Source organism: Pogonomyrmex barbatus, unplaced genomic scaffold (genome assembly GCF_055798465.1).
Source record: "Pogonomyrmex barbatus isolate J1 unplaced genomic scaffold, ASM5579846v1 scaffold1, whole genome shotgun sequence".
Classification (NCBI taxonomy): domain Eukaryota; kingdom Metazoa; phylum Arthropoda; class Insecta; order Hymenoptera; family Formicidae; genus Pogonomyrmex; species Pogonomyrmex barbatus.
In genome coordinates, this window is record NW_028297098.1 from 4,023,154 (window position 1) to 4,048,574 (window position 25,421).

Sequence of the window (25,421 nt, forward strand, 5' to 3'; positions counted from 1 at the left end):
ATAAAGTGGCGCGGCGAAGATGATATCACGCGAATGCAATAAAATTGTATTCATACAAGCGGATTACGCGAAATCTGATGATACGTGCAATGAAAGTTTATTAGTAATATCTATAACGCGATAGAAACAGTTTCGCTATGCATTTCGCATTTTAACTTTCTCTACCATAAATTAACGTAATTAATACACTTTATAGTGTTACTTTGTGAGAGTCGACTTTACCCCGACTGCGTTTAAATCATCTTTTTATATTTGTTCCAGCAACGTTTACAAAAGGCCGTGATATAAATGGATAACTCGGTTTGAACTAATGCGTGAGATAGTTTCTAAACTACCAACGCCAACGACGATAAAAACCTTACGACAATTCAGACAGACGATATTTAGCTCCACGGTTTAGATCAAACGTTAAGGGTACCGGAAGGGAACATTAACGTGGATATATCGCTATCTTTCACGGTTGATCGCCTCCGTGTTCCGTCAAGACGATCGACCGCGCAACGACGTTCTCGACATTAAATTGTAATTGTCCACAATTGGTCACCCGGCCTGTGGCGAACGAACGCGGCGAGAGAAAGATCGTGAAATGTCAAACTTATCACCGACGTTCACTGTGATACCTAAGGGACGCCCTCGCGAAGAAAGGGTCGCAGGCTAGGAGGCCAGACCCGTTGAAGTAGTAACCGCCCCTTGGGAGTACCAGAACCCCGAAAATTGCCACGCTCGCTATCCAAGTGGTTGACATCACTGCCACGCAGCCTTGCCGCATGTAATACTGTGTCAACATAGACAGAAAACGATCAGTCGTTTCTTTCTCACTCGTTTATGGTGTATGCATATGTACATATGTGCATACGTGCATATGTGCATACGCGCCCGTTTATGTATTTTTATCGACCAATACTGGGGTTTGTTTGCACACATTCCGCATTTGATAGCGCGGTGTAGGATGGGTCGTTTGCTCAAATGATTACTGTGTGATGTTTTTTTATCGGAAATCTCAGGGATATTGCAAATCTCAAATTGAGACATCAATGTTTGTATGAAACATCTAATATTAGTATATAATAAAGCACACTGATGAATAAATGTTTAATAAATATATAACGCAATTTCTATGATCAAGGGAAATGTGTGCAACAACCCCGATTTAATATAAATGTATTATATTGTAAATATTAAAGAGAAGAGAAAATAGTTTGCCGTTTCTCGAAAATATGTGTGAATATTGAATTAAATATATGTTCTAAATTTACGTATTTTGTAACACCGTTTAATTATATTTATTATACATAAAAATAAGAAAAAGATGAGAAATATATATTTATCATTAATATTATAAAAAATTATATATAAAATTATAAAAATTAAATTTACATGGTATTTCTCTCTAATTAGAATTTAAAAATTTTATTGATATTAAAAGTTAACTTTTAAAAATATTGATTACATGTTCCTATACTTTTGCATTACACCTTTAGTGAAGTAATTTTTTACCTGATTAAATCTTCACAAGCAAATAAAGAAAAGTTCCATGGACCAGTTTTATCGACGGCCCACTTTTACGGCACAAACCCGGTGTGTTAAGTATTATCGAGATTAACCTCATTCTGATCTCAAAGAACGATCAATGAAATGACACTCGACCTTACTATTCTCTGCGGAGTAAGAATCGGTACTTGTGCTAACGTCTTCTTTTTTCTTTTGTTACAAACATATATATGATCTGTGTACTTAAAAAGATTGTTAAAAGATTTAAAAATATATTGAAAGCGCATTGAAATTTTTAACACAATATTTATTAAAAATATTACAGAAATATCAAAATACTTTAGATGATAAATGTTTAAAATAAATGTTTACTAAAACTAAAAAACAATACACCTTCTTTCTTTACCTTTTTTACTCGAGAAATATAAGATAATACCACAAAATATACAAATTTTGTATGCAAATACATTTAATTTAAGACACATATTCTTGAATAAGCAAACTTTATGGTTTACTCTTTGTGTTTCCTCTTCTTCATGTTTAACTTTAAAATTTACAATTCATCAGCACGTAAAAGCTTTTATGTGCTCGCATATAGCCGAGAACAAATAAATTTTTGTCTTAATAATCAATTAAATATTATTTCATATATAATTAAATTATATGATTTACTTATATTACACACAAATACGTGTGTGTGTGTGTGTGTGTGTGTGTGTGTGTGTGTTTGTTATTTACTAAAATCGCGAAAAGAAATTTAAAATGGATTGTGATTATGTCAATATTAGTTATAGTAAATAATATTTCATAAAATGCTGAAAATATATAAATAATAAAATAATACATAGATATGATATAAATGCCAACATAGATTTTTTTACAAGGTATACGGAAGTTACGAAAATACATTCTGAATTGAGAATCCCTGAAAATTATCGAAGATATTATCGACTCGCGTGGTAAATGATGTAAAGACTGATATTCGCCGCGCATTGTGCGCATCAGGAACAAAGAGATAAAGACCCAAGTTAGAACCAAGTTACTGCGAACTTTGAACTAAATACGGGCTGTATTCGACTGAATATTGTATCAAATATGAGTAAAATTGATGTAACATGGAGCTCTATCTGCAAAGTAATATAATATGATAAGAACGAACGTGAAATCGAAATCGAGAAGCAACAGCCTTTAACGATCGAACGTAAAAAGAGACAGAAGCGGAGTCTGCCAGAATTCGATGAGTAGCCAAACGTTTGATAGGCGGAAAATTACGGAATGAATGGAAGACACGATTCAGCGATTCATCGAGCTTTTTTCTTTTACCTCTGATTTTTATACGATGCGCTTTCTTTCTTATTTTAACAATTGTGCAAATAATGATTCTATTGGAACTCTTATGATTGCATTCTATGATGCATTGTGAAAGAAAGAGTAAATTAACACGCGGTAGTATTATTAATATATTATCTATGATAAAACATATATTGTTGCAGAATAAAAATTATAAATAAAATAATACAGTAATAATATAATTCCGGATGTATGTATATGTATCATATATAAATCCAAAATCTTTAAATCTTTAATTAATAAAATCCAAAACAGTCTTGATACATGGTAAGTATCATGTTTAAGAGAGTGATGTAATTTAAATTTTATAATTGTACATATAAAAATTATAGAGATAATATAGAAAAATAACATGTATAATTAAATATGTAAACAAGTTATAAACAAAAATTATTATTCTACATTTAAATTACAACAATAAAATATAAATAAAATAAAATATAATCAATATAAATTGCATAATTTTTGAAAAGAAAAAAGAATTTTAAAAATGACATGAGATATATTAAAAGATAAGTCATGAAACCTGATTGATGTAATTTGGAAAACTGCATTCTCTGTCTCTGAAGTGTTGGTGAATTCGTCGGTGATATATAGTATATAGAACGATTCAAAATTTTCTTTCCTATTTTTGAATTAAATAATTTTCGCATTAAATAATTTTTTTTCTAATGACTTTTTTTAAAGCAGTTTTAATTAAAATTATTAATTGGAGCAATCATAATCATCATTGATTATTTTATTTTTCAATTTTTCATATTATTCTTTTTCTGTCTGCTTGGAAGGCAGAGCTACGATTACTTTTGAACGATTCTGTACACTTGTTTTCACTTACATGTAGATTTTGTCCTGGCTGCGCGATTCATTGTTACGGCCGCGGGAATAGAAGGATACGTGGTAGGCGAGTGAGGGGTCGCGGTGGCACTTTGCATTCTGATGTGATTTTAAATCTCCTCCGAAATTCATTTTGGCAGTTAAGCTAGGATAAACCGACGCGCATCCAAGCTTCGACAAACGGCGGTGTGAAACCACAGGCATGTTACGGATCGCGGGAAAGGATCCTGCTAATATCGCTTGCAAACTTCGTAGTTGTTGTGGCGCAAAAGTTGCCTTTAAAGCGCTCAATCGCTTTTGTTGCCGCTATTCACGGAAGATGATGCAAAATTACTGGATTACATTAACTCGGGGTAATCGACAGGCCAGAATTTCAGAAGTAATCAAACAGATTAAGAGCTTCTCAACGTGCTCAAGTAAGTTAGAGTTTCGAGGAGCTTCATTTTTAAGTAAACTCTAAGACGCGAAGTAATTTGTTTCTTCATAAAGAATGATATATATGAATGATATATATTTTTTATCAAATTTTATCTTTCGTATAAAATATTTAAGAAAAATTGTATATATATATATATATTTTTTTTTTTAAATATATATTTTTATCTCTAAAAAAAATGAAAAAGATTTACAATATTCCATTCATCGATAGAGAACAGTATATGTTCTTATTTGATTTTCACACTTTTTTGTTACACTAACAAAGTAGAAATGATCGCTATTATTTTTATTTCATCGCTGAGTAGCGTGGGATATTTTAGATCCCAAAGAGACTAAGAGATTATTTTTTGAAATGGAATTTCTACTCTCTGTTTTGTTAAGCTTTCAATCTTTTTTAATATTTATTTCAATGGCTCGCACGTCTATATTTGACGTATCTACCATGTGATATATATGTATATATGTATGAAGCTATGTAATATATAATAGGTAAAGGATTGAAAAAGATGTTTTACGAACATGGCTTTACAATATCGATATTTTAGCTGCGTCGATATTAAACTTTCAAAGGCAACGAGAAATATCTTTATCCTTTAAACTTGTATGATTATGCGCAATGAATGATATCGGATTGTCGTATCTTATGAATAATGTGATTGTAATATGTAACGAGAAATATTTTCGCTCTTCAAATTCATGAATATAAATGTCGTTTAGATCCTCATATTGTATTCATGAATGAAATGATTGCATCAATAGCCGATTCAAGGAAGGGTTCTATTCTCTTCGAATTCAAAAGAATCGAACAAATTTGGCTAATATCCGCCATTTCCACCGAGCAAGTTATTTTTGTCTGAAACGACAATTGTCTGCAGTCAATCAACTGCTCGATCGTTCATTTCATATCGTATTTAACAAGAGCAAATTTGCTGTCGATAGATAGCGAATGAATGGTCGAGAAAATGAATGTCTCTGCAGACGGAAGAAACATTTGAAACGAGTGACATTGGTTGATATGAAATTCCATTTGTAAAAATCATTAAAGGTATTGTGTTCGATATTATTATAATAGTAATTCAAAAATAATTGTCATATAACAAACAACAATCCACATTTAAAAGACATTATTTAAAAGAGTAATTTTTAACTTAAAAATTACGTGAAATATAAACATTGAAATATGTTATTGCAATCATGAAATATAATGAGTAATTTTATAACAATGTAAAAATAAGGAAAGATGAATATTGGTTGGAATGTGTTATTATTTAAAAATAAAAATATAAACAAAATTATAGATGCTTAATATTAAAAATATGAAAAATGAAAATAACAAAAGTAAATATTTTTTGAAATTATAACCAGTTTATGATAAAGAGTAAATTACAATTATAAATATAAAAGTACATTAGTTTAAAATTTGAAAAATGGATATGAATAATAAAATAGCTTACCCTTTTAGAAGAATGCTTGTGATAACGATGAGGATGTAGCATACAAACATAACGGTCGATTGCCATGCAGACGAGGATAACGGCACTCTGTTGAGTCAAAGCACCCCTAAGAAGCGCCTGAAACAGTAAAAAGAGCTTCCGAGTAAAAAGAATTTCCGAAAGAGCAAACGAGGTTCTTCAGGTGTCGAGCAATCTCTCCCACTCTCTCTTTCTCAGTCTTTTCAAATAAAATAAGTTATAACTTCTAGGAAAAGTGCATAGGTCGACTAGCAGCGAGACAAGTCGTCGTGTCGAATAGACGAAAAGTTTTGATGAGTTGAGAGAACGTCGAGAAAATCAACTTGCACTCGGCGTTTCGCAATCATTCCACTCTTTATAATTTTTTTGCAAGTCATCATTCAAATATTTTTTAATTTAAGAAAAAGTAATAGAAACAAAGATATCAAGTGTATTTATTTCGGCGCGTTCATATTTACATATTATTAATAATAACTCAATAATTAAGATATGTGAATAATGTGAGTATATATATATATATATATATATATATATATTATACATATTGATAATAATTTTACATTTAATTGAATTGTCAATCAATTAGCTGATCCTAGAGATGCACATCTTTCTGAATTTATCGGAATAATCATTATCAGGGTTTTACTACTGTTTGACGAGCGACAGCTTGCGGTTTACCGCTGATGCCACAACGCTTTGTGGTAATTTTGCATCGAACGTCGGAATTCGTGAGAGAATCATTGTTACTCTGATTTGAGGGTATAGGCAGAATCATCTAATTAATTGCTACAGGTCAACAATGAAGATTGAGGCTTAATTAACGTTATAGCGTTGCTGATTATTTACAATGATGTTTCGTGTAGACGACGTTACAATTACGTTACACACATTTCGCCATACAGCGAATCGTTTGTGAGCTCTATAAAGCTGGCACCGAGTCCGTGCTGTAATTAAATGTCACGCTCGAATAAAAAAGGACCGCATTCATCACCGCGCAATGTTGCTTCCACACCGTTGCACGTATCTGCCTGCAAATTTTAGTCCGCGATTAAATAGTGTGACGTAGTTTTTATAAATTCCGCACATGCAGACACCACGGATAAAATTTAATTTACGCATGTTAATTGCGATGAAATCGTAGAACATGATCTCGTAAATGTCGGAAATTAATAACAAACATTATTAACGGCAGAATCCCATTGGGTTGTTCCACATTATAATAAAACAATTAAGATAAAGGAATCAAGTCACACAAATTTGCATTGTTATATTTTAATTTAATTAAGATTAAATCACGTCTCTCTCGAATAAATTGAAAAGTAATATTAAACTTCTGATATTCATCGGAAGGGAATTTTTAGAAAATAATTTTTTGAAAAACTATAAGTAATTTTTAAGAAAGTGTTATTAATTATTAATTAACGTTTACTTCTTCATATCGCAGTTATCATTCGATTGCAATCGGCTAATATGTAAGTAATTGTGTAACGATTACGAAAGCGTACTGGCTCAATTTCTCGTAACTCGATCTTCGAATGGACTGTCGGCAAACGCTAATTCGTTCTCCAAACGTACATACATTACGTGAAACAAGCTGTCAGGCGGCGAGCAAATTGCCAGTAGGATCACCGCCAGCCCTTCCATCCAATTGAAACTGACTATCTCTACGACTGCAAGGAAATCACAACAGCGACTGCGAATTAACGTGCATTACTTAAGAAATTTAGGATTCTATTTTCTCTATTCTTTAAAAAAGATCAATAAATATTGAAATATTCATGAATCTATGGAAAATATTGATCCAACTTGTTAATAAATTTGAACAAAACTTCCGGACACATATTTTTTTATAAACTTATATTAAACAATAAGTTAGTGTTATATCAAAGTGCAGAAAGGATACTTATATGTTGTCTTAGATTTTGTTGACCTTCGAACTATGTGAAGAAATATTTCTTACTCATTATATATTATATTGTAGTTAAATAAATTCCAGGAAAATAAAAATTGATTTATACATTAAGAATTTATTTATTAAAGAAATTATTTATAAATAAATTTATAAGCAAATAAAAAATAAATATTTTGTGATTCGCGCCAGCGAATTCCTTCTAAATTAACAAGATAAAAAATAAACGTACGTGTATTTTTTAAAACAAATATATAACGCATGCCCGCCTACAGCGTATACATTCAACCACATATTGAGCAATTTCGTAGCTATCTACTGACACTATCGACTGTCGTTTGAGTCCGATATGTTGGACTGCTTTGAAGCGAGACAGTTGGGACGTAACGAGATGTACACTATCGCGATTCGAAACATGCTCTATCCGGCAGGAGCTCACCGAGAGCGAGACGAAAAGAGAGTACGATTTGATCTTTGGGAAAGAAAATGCTTTCACATGCCATGAGCCGCCGAGAGCGACAGCTTGATTCGATGAATCGGTGATGTCGGTGTACCGACAAAGAAACAACAACTGGAAGACGAGGGTGCGAGGGTACAAAGTATACATTTAAGATGGTTACCATGGTGACCGTTGGCGTATGGCCAAAGGAAAAAGCTCGGATAATCTGAAGAGGCCAAGATCGGTCTGGCCTCGTTTCGAGCTATCCCCAAAACACTCCCAGGAGACCTTAACCGAATATTTTCGCCGCAAACGAACTTATCCGATCTTGCCTCCGAGGCAATCCGCTAACCCTTTGTCGTCGCCGCTGTCCTCGTCGTCGCAGCGGCGACTTTAATGAAGCTAATCGAGCTAACTTTTATTTAACCGCGATTGAAATAATTGATATAACAAGTTCGATCTCTCTGATTCGCCGCGGCCGGGAAATACCGTCGAGAAATAACAGCGAGCGCTGTGTTGGAGTTTCGCGAAATTGCATTTGCTCCGGAACGACCTTGGGCCGATTGCAGTAGCGCGTTACAAGTGGCGCATCCTTTTAGTGGAGAACATTCGCTTTTTGTTGAAATTCAGTGTCGCCGGAACCTGGACGAACGCGAACATTGAACCGTAAAATTGCACAATGTCAACGTAAACAACGGGGAAATAAAGTTAACAATCAGGCGGAGTTGACTTTTACTCGACAATGGCCGTAGTTTTCAGGTGCCAATGGCAACGATTTATTCCATTTACATGAGACATCATGGGACATCACACATGCTATTGAAGAATCTGAAGCACGTCATCTCCATGCCACGCGCACAACATGCCGCATTTCTAGTAGAAATTCACGATCGCCCCTAAACGCGATATAATTCTTTGCTCGTCCAATAAATAAAACTGGCATCGGCATGGCAATGCAGGCCTGGGACGTATATCCCGGAATTGCGGAATATTAAATTTGCAATCGCATTACTGCGGTGGCGCAAGAATTTTTCAGGTCGGTTTGCGCCGTGAGAAAAAGAAAGAAGAAAAACGGTGCCGCTAAGCGACAGGCAACATCGGCGCTTCGTTCTAGCTCGTTCTGAGTAAGTAATGACATTATGTGACTAAATAGGGAGCGTTGGAAAATTTACCGATAGATGGTTTGGAATTCGTTTTATATCCACTGTAATTAGCAGACTTGCAATAGAATTTGTTAATTCTAAAAATAAAATTGTAAATAAAAAAGATTAAATACCAATGCATTAAAAAAAATTTTAAAAATGTGCAGGTTCTCTAATGCAGGTTCTCTAATGTTATCATATGTGCAGGTTCTCTAATGTTATCATATTTGTTAAAATAAAAAAATAATCGTTTATAGCGTGAAAATATTTTTATATTAAAAAAAAAATTGGTTCAATTTCCGTACTGTTATTAAATGCGTCGCAAGTAGCGGAACTGTCACAACATCATAACAACAATGATTGCCTTCAGTGATTGCATTTCGGTGCATCACAGAGCAAGAACAAGCGGTATACTAGTTTATCGAAGTTTACGGTTTGGTTTCTAGCGGATATCTGAATACACAAACTCGTCGCGGCTCGGAGTTATCGCTTAGACCCAGGAGATTTGTTGCCACTAAGGATGGATTCTATGAATATCGAGTGGCTAGAGACGATTTACCATTTCGGAATACCTAAAACGCGGGATCTCTATGTCATTCTCATGCTCTTTCCCCGATGGAACAATTGGCGACACGTTGTAATCGACCCGTTCTCAATTATGTTTCTCTACGGGCGATACTCGATATGCAGCATCAGTTCAATTGGAACTGCATATCTCAGAATAAAAGATTTAAAAACCGCAAAATTCAAAGTGAGGCAGGATTAAAAATGAAACTCAAAATTGGATTATTTATCTTTTTCACAACATTTCCCAAAGCGTTCTCTCGAATAAAATCGAACAGCATTGTTAAAACATTATGCATTGTTTCTTTTTTATTTTTCACTAAAAATACTAATGGTACGTGGAATAATGATACGTGTGGAATTGGAAATATTAAAATAAAAATAAGTTTATTTAATAACTCAAACATTGCCGCTCGTTATTGCCACGAATAGATACGAAATGCTCTTCCGGTCGTCATTTAAAATGGACGGAATGTAACCGATTGCCTGTTGATGCGGCGGAATATTAAATATTATTAATGCCGGTGGATTGTTGTAGATAATATATAAGCTATTACCTGATCACGAAATCGATTTAATTGTACACAACCGTCGCCATTGGGCCAACACAGCGAAAAGAATACGAAACCGAAACTGTGGCCGCGCCACTTTTATTCGCCGATCACGTAAAGTTTAACGCGTTCGTTTGAAACTTTTCTTGTTTGCACGTTTTCTTTCTCGCTTGCCAATAGCCTCGCGCAATACCAACACTATAGTTACGTTTCTATCGTGAGGTTAATAGATTCGTAGCTTCTCTTTGTGCTAACGGCGGTTACTGTGCTCGTATCGAATCGAGTACTACTACTTTTTTTTATCTACCAAAAGTTGTTAATAATTAATGAGATCACACGGATCTATGTCCATGCCTGATTGTGATAAACTTTTTAAGAGCAAAGGGAAAAAAGTTTTAAAAGTTCAAGAAGATTCAAGAGATTTTAAAAAGGTGTACACGAAAAAAGAAATAATGTTTTAACGGCATTAAATTTAATTAAAAATAATCTTGTTGATTTAATAAAAGTATTGATAAAATAAAAATATACATATTTCTTACATTAGTGCGGCTATTGAATTAACAAGTTGATTTTCAATTTATATTTGATACTGTTGATTCAACGTCAACTTTTCTTGCATGAATATATTAAATATGGAAGAAAGAGACGGAGAGTGGCATGCATATTTTAAGGTATAACAGTACATATGGAATATTATATTATATGCGAGAATACGCAGAGAATGAACAAGTCTTCTATCAGGCATGTTAACCCTCCGTCGTCCTCATCCATATCTCATCATATCCATTTGAGAGACATACAGATAAAGAGACTGAATGTAAGAAATACACGTGAATATGTTTCAAAGACGAGAATATCCATACGTTGGAATATTATCCTTATAGTTTTATGAAATTCCTGTTGTACAAGTGCTGAGATCTCTGATTTTATATTTCGGGAGTCGATGGTTCTCGTAAAATTTTATAGGATCGTCCGCAACACCGAGTCTTGTCTGAATTTCTACGCGGCTGTTATACATTTCAATCACACATATATCGCACGATTTTTAGAAACATCCACTATATGTGGTGAAATGGAGATATTTTATCTATGTATGTAAAAAAAAATCAAAGTTTGTAAAAATGTATTAAAAAAATTATTAATAGTATATAATAATTTTTTTAATACATTTTTAATACCTTTTTGCCTTAATACACTCAACATGTTTTTTTAATTTTCAAATATTTATACTTGACATATATTTATTAATTCTCTGCTACTAATTTTCTTTCAACTTGATCTTATTTATTTAAATTTGTAATCCACCAAATTTGTAATCTATTTTCAGTTACACGGAAATTTATTCTCTCCACGTTTATTAATTCTCTCTGCTTATTCTTCTACTTACTACCGCATTATCTTTTATTTTTTTTGGTTACTTACCACTCTATTGCCCGTCTCATTCTTTGCACAATGCACAATGCACAATGCACTCTTCATTAAGATAAAATCTCAAGAAGTGTTTTAAAAATAATACTATTCATTAATGTACACATTGCAAATGAATGGTCTTTCTATTATTTCTAAAAGATAAATTCATTTTATTTTAAAAACTCTGGTAGATCATTCCGCAAATTCTGTTTAGAATTGTCTATCTTAAACATTAAAGATATATCTTTTTCAATTTTATTTCTTATATTTGCTTTGATAAGAAATAAGTATTCGAATTGCATGACACAAAACATTTATGACAGAATTTTTAATTGCAATTCTTAAATATTATTGTTGAATGTTTTACAAATGTAATATAAATCTTTTATATAAAAGTAATTTAATTCAATTAAATAATATAAACTTATTTAAGTTAATTTAATTAATTTTAAATATTAAAGAATATATATTTAATTTAATTTTATTTATTATAACTTTTATTTTACTCTTGTCAGAATTTTGATTAAGCTCTGTTGCTCAGCGTTTCAATTGCAATTTGTATAAAGATGCTTCTTCGAATCGACAACCATATCTTATTTGCACTAAATTTATGCGTAGTCTCAACATTTGATGAAAGTGACGTAGTGTAAGAATCTGGCATTGGTAACGGATACTGTTTGATGCAATATTATGTACATTTTCCAGAGATGCAAAGCCGAAACATCGGAAGACATCTTAGATATCAGAAAGGTATTCCGATATAACGCGACATATATCTTTGCGTAGTTCGAGTCTTATCGGGAAAATGCGGTGAAGATGATTTGTTGTTATAGGTATGGCTATAACTTATGATATTCAGATAAAAATGACATTACTCCGTTTTCTATCTATATTATATATATGTATCATGTGTACACACACACACACACACACACACACACACACACACACACACACACACACACACACACACACATGTATAAAATAACAATCGATATTAATATCTCGGTTATAATCTATTTTTCTCTTATTAATTTTGTTGATAAGAATATATTATTGTTGTAAGCAAACGCAGGAATTAATGATTATTTATATAAAACATAAATTATTAAATAATGTTATCTATAATTAACTAATCCGATCTCGAAAAAGTATTGATATAAACAAAGTTGTAATACATAGAAGTTATAACAAAATTATATTATAATTTTATGTTTAATGAGATTTCTAATGTTGTCTTTTTGTTAAACTTTCATAACATTTTGTTAGTCGCAGTTACTGAAACTAATTATTTTAATATTTTAATATTTTATTATGCAAGCATACGGAAATACGCTGTACGTTATAATGGGCCGTGAAGTTAATTAACAGTATCATTATTACATTAGATAATCAGAGAGCAGAGCGACATAATAAATGCATTACATGATACATGCCGCTTTCATTTGTTACTGAAGAAAGATACATTAAATTATGACGCATGATAAATATTTGTTATAAATTACAAATAAAGTTACATTTAGTTTAAGCATAACTCTTATTTATATACAACTTATGTTCACACACTAATTTCGCGCTAGGTACTACGGCAATTTCCCGTTTCGTTTAGATAAGCAAATATCATGAAATTCGAGATCTGCCGGCGAAACGGCGCATTTCGGAGTTTAGCACGTGCGAAATGAAGAAATATACGATCACAAATCAGACCGTTACCTCAGAAGATGGCGTAGAGGACGAGGAAGGGATCGGAGGGAAAGGAGCAATGCGTAAAGATTATCGCCAGGAACTCCGATAACGTCGCAGTCGCCGACTGGTGGAGGAAATAGCGGAAGAAGTACCGGTTGCCGGAAGCGCAGCCACGAGTTTCAAACGATAATAATTTCCTGCCAAGCATCGCGAACACCATTTCAAGATTTCCTCTAAATTTCTCGATTTCTGGCAAAGAAAAGCTGTCGAGGTTATTGAACGGCTCTTTAATGCGCAACGCTATATCGTAATCTCCAACATTATACTCAAGCCTTACATTCATTATGCCGAAGACACAAAAATGCAGCGTTGATATAAAATTAATATACCAATCAAATATCAATTTTACCTGAATTTTTATTAAATAAAATAGGATCGACAGGAAAGCATTGATTATTTTATTTTACTTTATACAGTAAAATGGTATATTGTTGTAATTCATATGATAAAAAATAGAATAAACATGAAGATTCATTAAAAATATTGTAATATATTGTAAAAGTTACCTGAATTTGACAGACAACTTCGCCATACGGCCAGCATCCGTAAACAGCTGGTAAGAAACCGAAAGGCGTCACTAAAAGACCAATCGCTAGATCGTTACTCGCTAAGCTCGTCAGCAAATATCTGGGCTGGAAGAAAATTGAGGAAAACCTGTTGATCATCTTGGTCAGTGTCAATGGATTTTATTAGCGCTTAACGTTTGAATTAACGATTGAATTGTTATGTGACGTGTGCGACGTTAGCTTCGTCATGAGGCGTGTAGCGAAAAAAAATATTGATTGAGTTAAAGAAAACTCCATTTGTCTAATCATAAATCATAAATCATCTCCAATGAGTATCAATTAAAATTAATTGATCCAACTGTGATTGTTTCATCTAATTTTGAAATGAATTCTTTATGCAAAATTCATGTATAGAATAATAAAAGATTTAGTTTTTATATTGAATCAAAAATTCGTTTGTAATTGTTAGCTATTAATTTTAACTTTCGATTTTAACTTTCAGTCTTTGCAATATTACTTTCTACTCCTGCTAATAACCTGCTAATAGCTTGTATGGAAATTCATGAAAGTTTCATATATATATTTAATAGACTATGTAACTTTTATGTATGCATAAAATTAGATCTGAGAGCGCGAAGTCGCTAGGTAAAAAAAAAAAGAAAAACTGAAAAGAAGTTGGAAAGAGCAATACAAAAAAAAAGTTAAACTTCATTAGTGACTATATCTACAACATAGATTGTATAATCGCTAACAAATTTATAAAATAAATGTCAAGATAACGATTGTTCAAGAAACATTTAAATTAATGTAGGCTTCTTAAGATCGAGACATATGACATATTTTACAATATTGTTAAAAATATATAATCAATGTTTAATCTTTCAGAAATATTTACATATTTATATGACGAAGAATTAATGCATGCTAAAAAACTATATATTATATTGCGCTTTAATATTAAATTGCGCTTTAATCATGTTCTTGGTTTTACGTATTACAATGTCAGGAAATTTTAATTAATCGAATAAACAGAGAAAAGAACATTTACTCATAACGCCCAACTTTTTGCGAACATCATTAGTCTCTGCGAAACTCGACAGTACTCATTTAGAATCTAGAAACATGACTGTTCTGTATTTCGTATAACTAACCACTTCAGACTGATTTACATAGGAAGAAGAGAGAAATAGAGAAAATACCACCTTCCATAACAGACTATGAATTATGGCAGCGACTGGAACCTTCGTACATTTACGTAACTGATATTTTACCTAATATAATCCTCTCATAAAATATGAAACAAATATAATATTAATCTCATTATATCATATACGTATATACATATATATCTTGGTGCCTCCAGGTTAGCAAATCGCATATATTTAAATCTCCTTGAGTATTCTATCCAAATAATGAGAAAAATTTTCAGAAAAATTTATATGTGCTGTTTTTCTCATGTATATTCTTTCCAATTTTTAAAAGTTTTGCAATTATTATTATTATTTTACAGTAAGAACAAAAAATAAATCTTTCAATTTATCTTAACAAAACAAATGTTAATTAAATTGAATTTGTTCGCTTACTTTTGAAAAGTTAGATAAATCCATAAGTTAGATGTGTTAAATGTGTTACCATTTTCTTACCTGAGCATGTATGTATTTGCTGTACTGCCTGCTATTGATGACACATATCACTAGCAGATTGGCGCACAGGATACCAAGACTGAGAAGCAGAATCAGAGTAGCTCGTACTAGCTCTCCTGGGCCTGGACCTGTCCAAGCTTCGGACGTGCCGCTTCGCCAACAGCTGCTGTTGCTCAGTGAGGGTGCCAGCAGTATCGTCTGTTTGTGTTCCATCATCATCAGTTGGTCGATCACTTCCCCTTGCGATTATGGTGCCGAATCCCCAGACGAGACACCCGTGTCTCGCTCCAGGCATACGTATTTCGTACGTTTCTGAAATAATCGTTTTAAAAAAAAAAAATCTCATTTTATGCTTACTTTATCGTATAATTTATATACGTAAAATCTTTCAATATTATTTGTGCAATATATTATTATATTTTTCATTATGCTTTGATGAACTTATGAGCGAACCAATTACATGAAACATAATGCTATTTAATATATTATAATTATAAAAAAATATCATAAAAATGGTGGTATCAAACGATATCCCTTAAAAATATTTGTTTTTTTATCAATAAGAAACAATTACAAACTATTATTTTAAAAAAGTGATCGTTTTTGTTTAATAAATTTAATGAATCAAGTTTCAAGAAAAGCAAAAAAGATAAAAGTAAGAAGATATATCGATGATTAAATGTTGCAACGTACTTTTCATCCCTGTCGGTCGCGAATATTCGAGGGTCCGCCTTGATGATAGCCGACCAGCTTTTTTAAGCACTGCTTCTTCATCATCAATGTTGTTGAAAATCTGCACAACGTTGCAAACGTTTGAGCGCGCCTAATGACGCACTCGAAAGTTTGTTCACGATTCACGAGTCGTCCATACGCATCTGTAAAACGATGTGTGACTTCGACTTCTGATGATGCGTTCTTGATACTCGATGCATCTCAGTTTGCATCCACAACGTATGAGTACGCGAGTGAGAAGACAAGCTCTGAGAAAAGAGAAAAAGAAATCGCGGATAGAAATATAAGATAATATGGAAACATAGAATTAATTTACGAATTAATTTACGAATTTACGCATTTTTACGTGCAAATTATAAAATTGTAATTATCTTACTGTCTACTTATTGAGAAATATATGCGACAAAATAAGACGAAACTTAGTTATTTTATTATGTAATAACATTTTACGCGAAAGTTCTCTACGAGATCACAGACTGCATTTGAAACTCGTACGTTTCGAGTTCGCGACGTTTTATTTGCTTTTGCCCGCAATATTTCCAACAATCAAGCGTACGGGCGCATCCCGTTACGTTTCCGGGAATTTTATTTGTACCACGTAAACGAACGAAGCCGTTGGTCCGCGAATTCGACGTTGATCGATCGCACGCGTCAATTCCGTTCGCGTTGATAGTGAATCGATGATGCGTTACACTACGCCGGACCCGAATAGATCCCTGCGAATTCATACGGATCACACTCTTCCGTAATAATAAGTCTGATCCTTCGAACTGTGAATAATTAATTATAAATCTTTTACATTGCTGGACGGCGGGAGAAAGCCACTTTTCGCTTTCAATACGCGCCAAATTGCATCGTAATTAAAATTCAAAAGAATCTGTTTGTTTCCTATGCGCGTCGAAATAACGGAAATGGAAAAATTAATTGGATATCTGCAGGTATCGGACGTTTCTTTTCACTGCGCGAGTCACGTTTGAAAAACAAAGCTCGTGCAGTTAACATTATCCAACTAATTTTGTGATAATTAATACATTGTCCCCTCGCGAGCAGATATTGAAAATTAATGGGCTATAAAGCCGCTTACCGTGATAAACTAAAAGCCTAAGTAGATTTTATATTATTTATGTAGTATTATAATTATGATTAAATGAACTAATTGTTCATTTATTATTCTATATTTCTATCGTACAAAAGCTTTATTATATCATTTCATTCAGAGATATAATTGAAAATTGCAAATCAATTTGTTAAAGAAGATAAAATAAGAGCATGCTGTAAACTGTAAACCAAGCTGAGTGTCAATGCTATTTAAATTTATAAATATGAAAATTTGATTTACATACTTTCATTTTATCTTTTTTATTTTATCAAGCCAGACTTCCTTTAAATATTAATATTTATTTAATTTTCCAACACCATATTATACTAGTAATATACATATACACGACAACGATAATAATTTTTAAGAGCAGAATATAAATTATATATGAGATTACGAAACAGAGTATAAATTATACATATGAGATTAAGAATAAAAAGATTTTAAATACGATGTTTTATAACCTTAATCGCTTTTCGGCTATAATTATATTACGCGAAGCGCGTATTTTCTTAATCTATGAGAGATTAGTCACATGAATTACTCGCAAAAAACGATTCTTATGCTGCAACAAAATACGATTATGCAAGATTTGCATATCGTAAATGTAACTTCCATTAAATTAATATTTTTTTTTAATGGTATCCTTTCAATGAAATCCAAATTAAGGAATTCAAATTAAGAAGACAGAAATTTGAAGTAAAAACATAAATATGAAATTTGAAAATTGTAATATTATTTGTAAAACTTGTATAATTATTCGTATATAATTATTCGTAATATTAACAATTTTTCTAGAATATTTTATTTTTAAAAGTAATCAATTCGATTTTAATCCCATTTAAAAATATTACTATTTCTCTAAATCAATTTACGTATATAATTTATAAATATTATTATTTGTCAAGAATTACCTTATAAAAATATATTTTATAAATAAAAGCAATATTAAATATATAATTGTATATAATATATAAATAGCATAATTGTGTAATAAGCGATAAAAATATTACAAAGATTGCCGTAACATGTTTGTATAATACATTTATTTTCTCCAGACAAAAATATATGTGGCTGGCGAAGACGCTTTTCAAAGCGAAAAGTCCGAAAAGTGCAGTTGAATTCACCAACAGTTCGAGCACGGGTATTGTTTACTGCATCCTGAATTGGGCTCAATGCATTTCGATGTTCATTATCTATTTACGAGCTTTATTATAAATCACATCGACGGCAACGTACAGCTTTAACGATGTGTTGATTATCGAGGAATTGGGTAAAGCGTTCGACTCTAAGATGAAATCGCCCGTTAAATGCTGCGAACTGTGCACAATCGATAACAAGACTTAAAAACAAGAAGGTAGTTAACGAGCGCCAGATCACCTTCGGCGATATTAGATTTTGGTATAATTAAAAATTGAACCGAATCCGTCCATTGGTTGTGCCGGAAATTCCTTTCTTTCATCCGCATCTTTGCGAGGATTCCTCTCCGTCCTTTTCAGTAATGATTTGACAGACCGCCTTTAACGCTCCCTTTATTCACATATATATATTCGTGCCTATTATTCGCATTGCTGCTTTAGGCTTCATTTCTACTATACTATTCATTTTGCGTATATTAAAGATGTGGTTATCGCGTGTGCTTTTATATCGTTAACAATTCTTTGTATATATAATAGCTTATTCGATATGCATAAAGTGTAATTAATATCTGTCCACAAAAAAGGGAAAATATCGAATACGCTTTATTTCGCAAAAATAATAAATAAAACGAACATGCGATATTTTAATTTTTACAATAGATTTCAATTATTAAAGAAATCAGGTAGCGTTTTTATGAGTGGCTACGTTCGATATATCAGAACCGGTCTTTTTGCATTCGCTTATTGTTAATGTAGAAACTTTTTATATTTACTAGACCATCATTCATTCAGAACAAATGGCAACTAGCTTGTTTATCGAGAACACTGAGTTGGGCTGGTTGTTGCACTCGAGCCTTCGATTTAATTTACTTTATGCGCAATCGAATAAACAATGTTGACTTGCCAGCTTTCTCGTTTTCACGCTTGGATAGAAAGGCAAATGGAATGGAAACGGTCTCGCATCCCGTGTACGCACATATTCGCATATAGACCGACGCAACACACACGGTTTTGCATTCTCTATGAGCAGCTTTCGCACGATCGATACGTCATATACTTTACGCACACGTGCCCGCTATCGGCGAATAAAGGAGAGCAGCTTCGTTTCCTGCAATTACACAAGCAAACATCGCATCGTTGCTTCATTAAAATAACACGCTGGATAAAGTCAAAATTTCTGTCCGCTAAACGGATATCCGCAAAAAATTTGGTTAATATGGAAAAACTGCTACATCCCTAATATCTTCATGTTTTCGGCATGTTACGCTACCTTAAACGCGTAGATTTTAATTTCAGAGTAATTTTCGTCGATAATTGCAAACGGCTTCACTAAATTGACAAAGTTGCGCGTAATGGCGCGGCAAATTTTAATGAATCAGACAGGGATCGCCTGTAGTATTGTTCATGATAATCGTAAATTTCAGAAATGCGCAGAGTAAGCAAGGATGACGCTTAAATTATGGAATATTTCATTAAAGTAAATGCAGATCATTAAAACAATTACATGTAGCTCGTATCTAATACAAAAATACCCATACTTGTTGTCATTGATTACAGCGTTTTTTTCCATTCGCCTTTAATCCCGGATTTTTTCATATCGCGCACGTAATATTGCAGTTTGTAATTTGTAATAGTAAATGCAAATATACGAGGAATTTCAATGTGCGCTAAACTGTTCGCGGAAACATAAGACAAAATTGTTGCGAAATGAATTCAAAAGTTTTATTCCACCTGCACATAATAGATTTCTTTTGCAGGACATATCTAAACTTTCAGAAGTTCTTCTCGTTTGGGGCTGTACGGTGTATTATTTGCGAAAACAATGTTGGTCTTACATGAAGTCTACAGAATATTCAAGCGCCGCGACAAAGTAGAATATTCTAACTTCCTGACAACGTCAGCTTTTCCCGCTTTACTAACGGAGTTAGTTGTACTAACGGAGATATGTTCAAAGTTACTCACGCATCTTACTTTTCAAACTTTCCAATATCGTGCATATATTTTAACAAGAAAAAGTGGAGAGGATTAATGTATTTCCGATTTCATATTTTATTTCCGAGCCTTCGTCGCTCTTTTTAATCTTTACATCCTCTCATTATATTTTATTTCGAGCTTAAGTTTGAATAATGAAGATTAATAGATTTTGTTAAAAAAAAAATGTTACATCATATTCTTGTCATCGTGATAAAATATTAAATGTCGCTCATTCAATTCAGTCATTTTTCATCCTTTATACCGCCAATACGTGGCAGGTTTATTCAATAATATGATTTCCAATGTAAAGAATGGTCAGTCCGCACCTCCGACGAGGTGACGGAGGCATAACGCAATATAAAACGTAATGGACGTAATGGGCGAAGAAATCTCAGAAGCAAGGCAGTTTCGTCTCGATAAGTCCGCGACTCGTAAGTTCGTTATAGTTGAGCGACACGGAATTGATAAGAGCAGACTATAAGATAAGAGTGTACTGATAAGTCGCGTAAGTTCGTTACCGGTACCAAGACGACCGATTCGTATCACTGCGGCGGCACCAAGACAGCTCGGTACTCCTCTCTAAGAACTTCGTCGCCTGAGACACGGCTCGCTCGCAGTCACTTGGTCTGATAGTAGCAGCAAAACGGAATGCAGGCAGTAGTAGGATACAGGGTGTTCCGCGACAGGGACGGGGATTAAGTCGGAAAATGACTTTATTATGTCAGAAACTACCATCCAACCAGTAACGACAGAACGGAACTCGTTGAGTACCGACGATTTAGTCGCACCGGCACCGGATGCATTTAGATGGCGAAATTAAAATTTTTTTTTCGCGAATGATGGGTTTCCCACCCTCTCCCCCTTTCACAGAAGGGCCTTCCGAGGCTTGTCGACCGCGTCTGTCACGTGCGTAAACGATTCAACTCTCCGAACTACGAGCATAATGGTCGCGACTACGCGCGAGATATGCATTCCGCGAAGTGCATTCTAGCATGTTCCGATTGTAAGCGTATCTATGTAACAACTTACGACGATCGTTAGCTCTAATGGTGGAAGACGAAATCGTGCGGTAAGTCTTTTTTATTATCTCTTACAGTGGCTTTTCTATAGCTGAAATATATCGTCCATGGATTTCTAGGGGCTATATCCATTCGCTCCTCCTGAAGCCACCACGTTGAAGTCGGAATATATTATAGTCCGTGTGATATGGCCACGCTTGATCGATTTTACGTTAGCTTTCATATCCCAAACATTTATTCTTTGTCGTTATACCATCGAGTTAATCGCGTTGAGAATTAATTGAGAATTAACTGATAATTTATTACAATAACCCTTCTGCTTCTCATTAAATTATGAATATCCTATTAAAATAATTTCATTCCATTAAATTACGCGTACATCGTGTACAATAAAACGTATATAGAAATCATAATACTATATCGACTCGAAAGCTTAATGTGTTAATTCACATAAAGCTTTCAGTTTAAAAATTTAATGAACATATTCATTGACAATTTCTCTCTGTATTTAATTTTCTCTTAAAAATTCCCTGAAAAATTTTAATAAAATAAATAAAAAATATTTTTTTCTATAACTTTAATCAAGAATTTTTAAAAAATGCTAATTAGATTTGATTCAATTATAATCCATCTTTACTTTGCTATTTTTAAATTTATAACTCTAAAAATCAATACAATCTCTCAATATACTAATCTCTAAATTTTATCACAACAAAGTTATTTTGAAATACGAGGGACGTAAGAATTTATCAATATACTTATATTATTTTATTTACAAATATTTTCTAATCTCTTTCTCTCTCTCTCTCTCTCTCTCTCTCATTCTTCTTTTTTTCTTTTCAATATTAAATGTTTTCGTAATTACGCTTGAATTTAATTGTCGCAAAATCTTTTTTTTTTGTTATTATGCACCCTTTACAAAATATCCTATATCAAGAGAGATGCGGTAATCGCTTAGTACCGTTACTTAATAGCATTAAGTTTTTTACATTAAACATACTTTTTTGGCAATATTTTTTGTTTTGTATTACACACATTTTTAATTAAATCTTTAAAGAAAAAAATCTAAAAGAAAAACATATCTTTATTCAAATCTTTAAGAATTCTTTAAAAACATATCCCTATCATATATTTCTTTTAAAAAATTTAACTTTACAATCATGTTAAATGTTAAATGTATTAAATTGTTACATTTTATTATATAATAGTTGATAAAAACATATATATATATATATATATATATATATACATATATATAATGAAAGGATATATATATACATATATATAATGAAAGGATTACAAAGTGTATAATGCACACACACATAGTGCACAATGAACATATATTTTATTCAAATTTGCGCAATTTTGTAATATCAACACTTTTAGAAAAAGTAAAAATTTAAACCAGAAATATTAGAATTATTTTTTAATATTCTTTTAAGATAACATAGGGCACATATATTTGATATTATACTTTTACGGTTTCGTAAATGGTATACACCAATTCTCTGCTAAAAAATAATCTCTCTTATCTGTAATATCTGTTTCAAATACAAGGCATTTTTATTATTTATGTCTCAATATGTACTTTTAAATGATGACATTGTACGATCGAAACGATCGCTCGGATCCGATAGCTACAACATTGCTGCCGTTCATATCGTGTACGCAATTAAAACTCTTTCATATCTATCATATGAGCAAAAAACAAGACTCGTTAAAATGAGAGCGCCGTATCTCCCGCAAGCTCCATCATATTCATCTACATCGACAAGTATCACCTTTTATGTTTTATACGCCGGCGTATCGACAAGTATCGCGCGTTTACGTTGCCAAGTGAGATATATCCCGTGGCCATCTGTAAAAATAGATCGTATAGAAATGTCCGTTTGATAGCAGAATTTTTCTTCTAAAGGAGGGAACCGTGTTGTGCACAACACACCATCGATTCGTCACTGTCGGCCGTAAGGCACTTGCTGGTCCCATACATCTCTCTTCATAAAAGCAGCAATCTGAAAAAAATCTTACTGCAGAAGATATCCATAAAAGTGGTGTCGCCGAATCCGGCTCTGTGAAACGTTCTACCCTTGTTCTTTTTGCGACCGAACCTCGGTTAGGAGCGGTCGCGCGACAAAAAGAAGAGTCGTTAGTTCCGCGCGAAATAACCATTTATTATCCCCATTCGTTTCGCCCCGCGGCCATATCCGGACTTCCTTGTTGATGTGTTTACGTCTATGGAGACTATCGCGATGTTTCAAAGGAACATTTAGGTATCTCGGGAAGACCGCGAGTCCCGGATCAGAGTTGGATCGGAAACCAAATTGAAATCCCCCAAGACATTCTGTGTGACAACTTTGATGCTAATTCCTAATTTCGAAAGTTAGATATCGCTGATCTGCCACGGAATTATTTTAATTTTAAAACGATGTTTAATTCTTGCATCTAATCAATTAACAAATAATAATTTACAAGAAAATATGTAGTAGAAAATTATGCAATCAAAAGTACCAAATCTTAGATAATCTATTAAAATAAAATCTTTTAAATTTAAAATTTATTTTTATAAATAAAGATAACATTTATATTCTTTATGTTAGCTAATTTTTTGTAAATAGATTTAAAAAGATTTTTAATCTTTAAATTTCGTGATATTAGCGCAAGAACAATTGACTTCAACACATATCCTGAATATGAACGTAATAGAGCACGTACCAAGATTCGCGGAATTCATTCGCGAAAGGCGATCAACGCGTATTCGAAGCTTTGGGACGACGATACGAGGGAGAGACGCGAATCGGATCACATAGCTACGGGAAAATATTTGCGGTAGATATGGCGCGTATTGTTGAGGAATCTTAGAAATATCCGAGAGGAGCACTGTAGCGCCCGAGTAGAATATCCTTCCGCTTTTATTACGGGGACAAAATACTTTACTGGTAGACGAAATATTTACTGCACCGACAAATATGTGTAAATAGAGATGTATGTGTCGTAGCATAATACGAAAGAATTGGGACACTCTACCACATATAAACGCAATTACAATTCAACTTTATGCTTGTCGTCGCCATTATTTTAACTAGCACGTTGCTGCATAGTTCCCTACATCAGGTTGCATATTTTGAGAATTCTGGCTGCAGCTATTGTTCGGATAATCCGAAATATTTTAGCATGAACTCTCAGATGGAAGCTCTTTCATATAAATATAATAATCCATGTTTCAGAATAACTGTTCATCAGGCGAATAAACAGTCCTTACCGCAAAATATGTCTATCACAGCCAAATGTATTGTAAATGTTCAACCGCAAAATCATCGTGAATTTACATGATTGAATCTATATTTGTTTTAAATAACTCTTGGATGGTCATACGGTGTACACATCTCTTTTATTGGATTTGCCGAATGACTATTGCATTACCGCATTCCAGACTAAAATGAAAATCTGGCTAGAAAGTTTGACTATTGTGTATTGAAAGCACGATACTCCGAAATGGATTTTTCTAGGAGAACGATATTCCAATACGTGGTACTCTGCCGAATAGTAAATACATTTCATGGTGCAGCGGTGTCATATAAAGAACTAATCGAACAATAAATGGATTATATCCAGTCCGAATATAATCTGCATATCAGAATTTTAAAATTTTTGCTGTGAGAATGACTTTTTTCTAAAAAAAAAAAAAAAAAAAAAAAAAACCTATTGTCGCGATCAATCTTGTTCAATATATTGTTTCGCTGTCAGATCGATAGTTAACGATTGATCAATTGGTCAATTTATAAGACTATTTCTTTTTGAATTAAACTATCGATAAATTATTATCTATTTTTCATCATACATTGTTACTTTAAGCTTTAAATAAAAATTCAAGGCAATAGCGCATATCAATTTACAAAATGTGAGAGAAATTAATTTTTCATAAAATGTAAAAGCGTAAAATTATCCTTAAAATTACATTTTTAA

The 25,421-nt window shown here is 32.8% G+C and overlaps 1 protein-coding gene and 1 long non-coding RNA gene across 5 annotated transcripts in view; one reads left to right on the forward strand and one right to left on the reverse strand.

Annotated features, from left to right (window-relative positions):
* The window catches only part of LOC148937964 (uncharacterized), a 29,078-nt gene extending 27,199 nt beyond the window's left edge, over positions 1-1,879 (forward strand). The window contains exon 3 of the long non-coding RNA XR_016137944.1: positions 262-1,879. This is a non-coding gene — a long non-coding RNA (uncharacterized LOC148937964). The remainder of the gene's footprint in view (positions 1-261) is intronic.
* The window catches only part of LOC105432487 (trace amine-associated receptor 9), a 62,332-nt gene that overhangs the window by 22,652 nt on the left and 14,259 nt on the right, over positions 1-25,421 (reverse strand). For all 4 annotated transcript variants that reach the window (XM_089070744.1, XM_089070743.1, XM_089070736.1 and 1 more), the window contains 5 exons: positions 16,189-16,475; positions 15,496-15,807; positions 13,853-13,978; positions 5,568-5,684; positions 621-775 (listed from right to left, as the gene is read on the reverse strand). In XM_089070744.1, coding sequence (XP_088926870.1) covers positions 621-775; positions 5,568-5,684; positions 13,853-13,978; positions 15,496-15,714 — 617 coding nt within the window. In that variant the 5' untranslated portion in view covers positions 15,715-15,807; positions 16,189-16,475. The remainder of the gene's footprint in view (positions 1-620; positions 776-5,567; positions 5,685-13,852; positions 13,979-15,495; positions 15,808-16,188; positions 16,476-25,421) is intronic.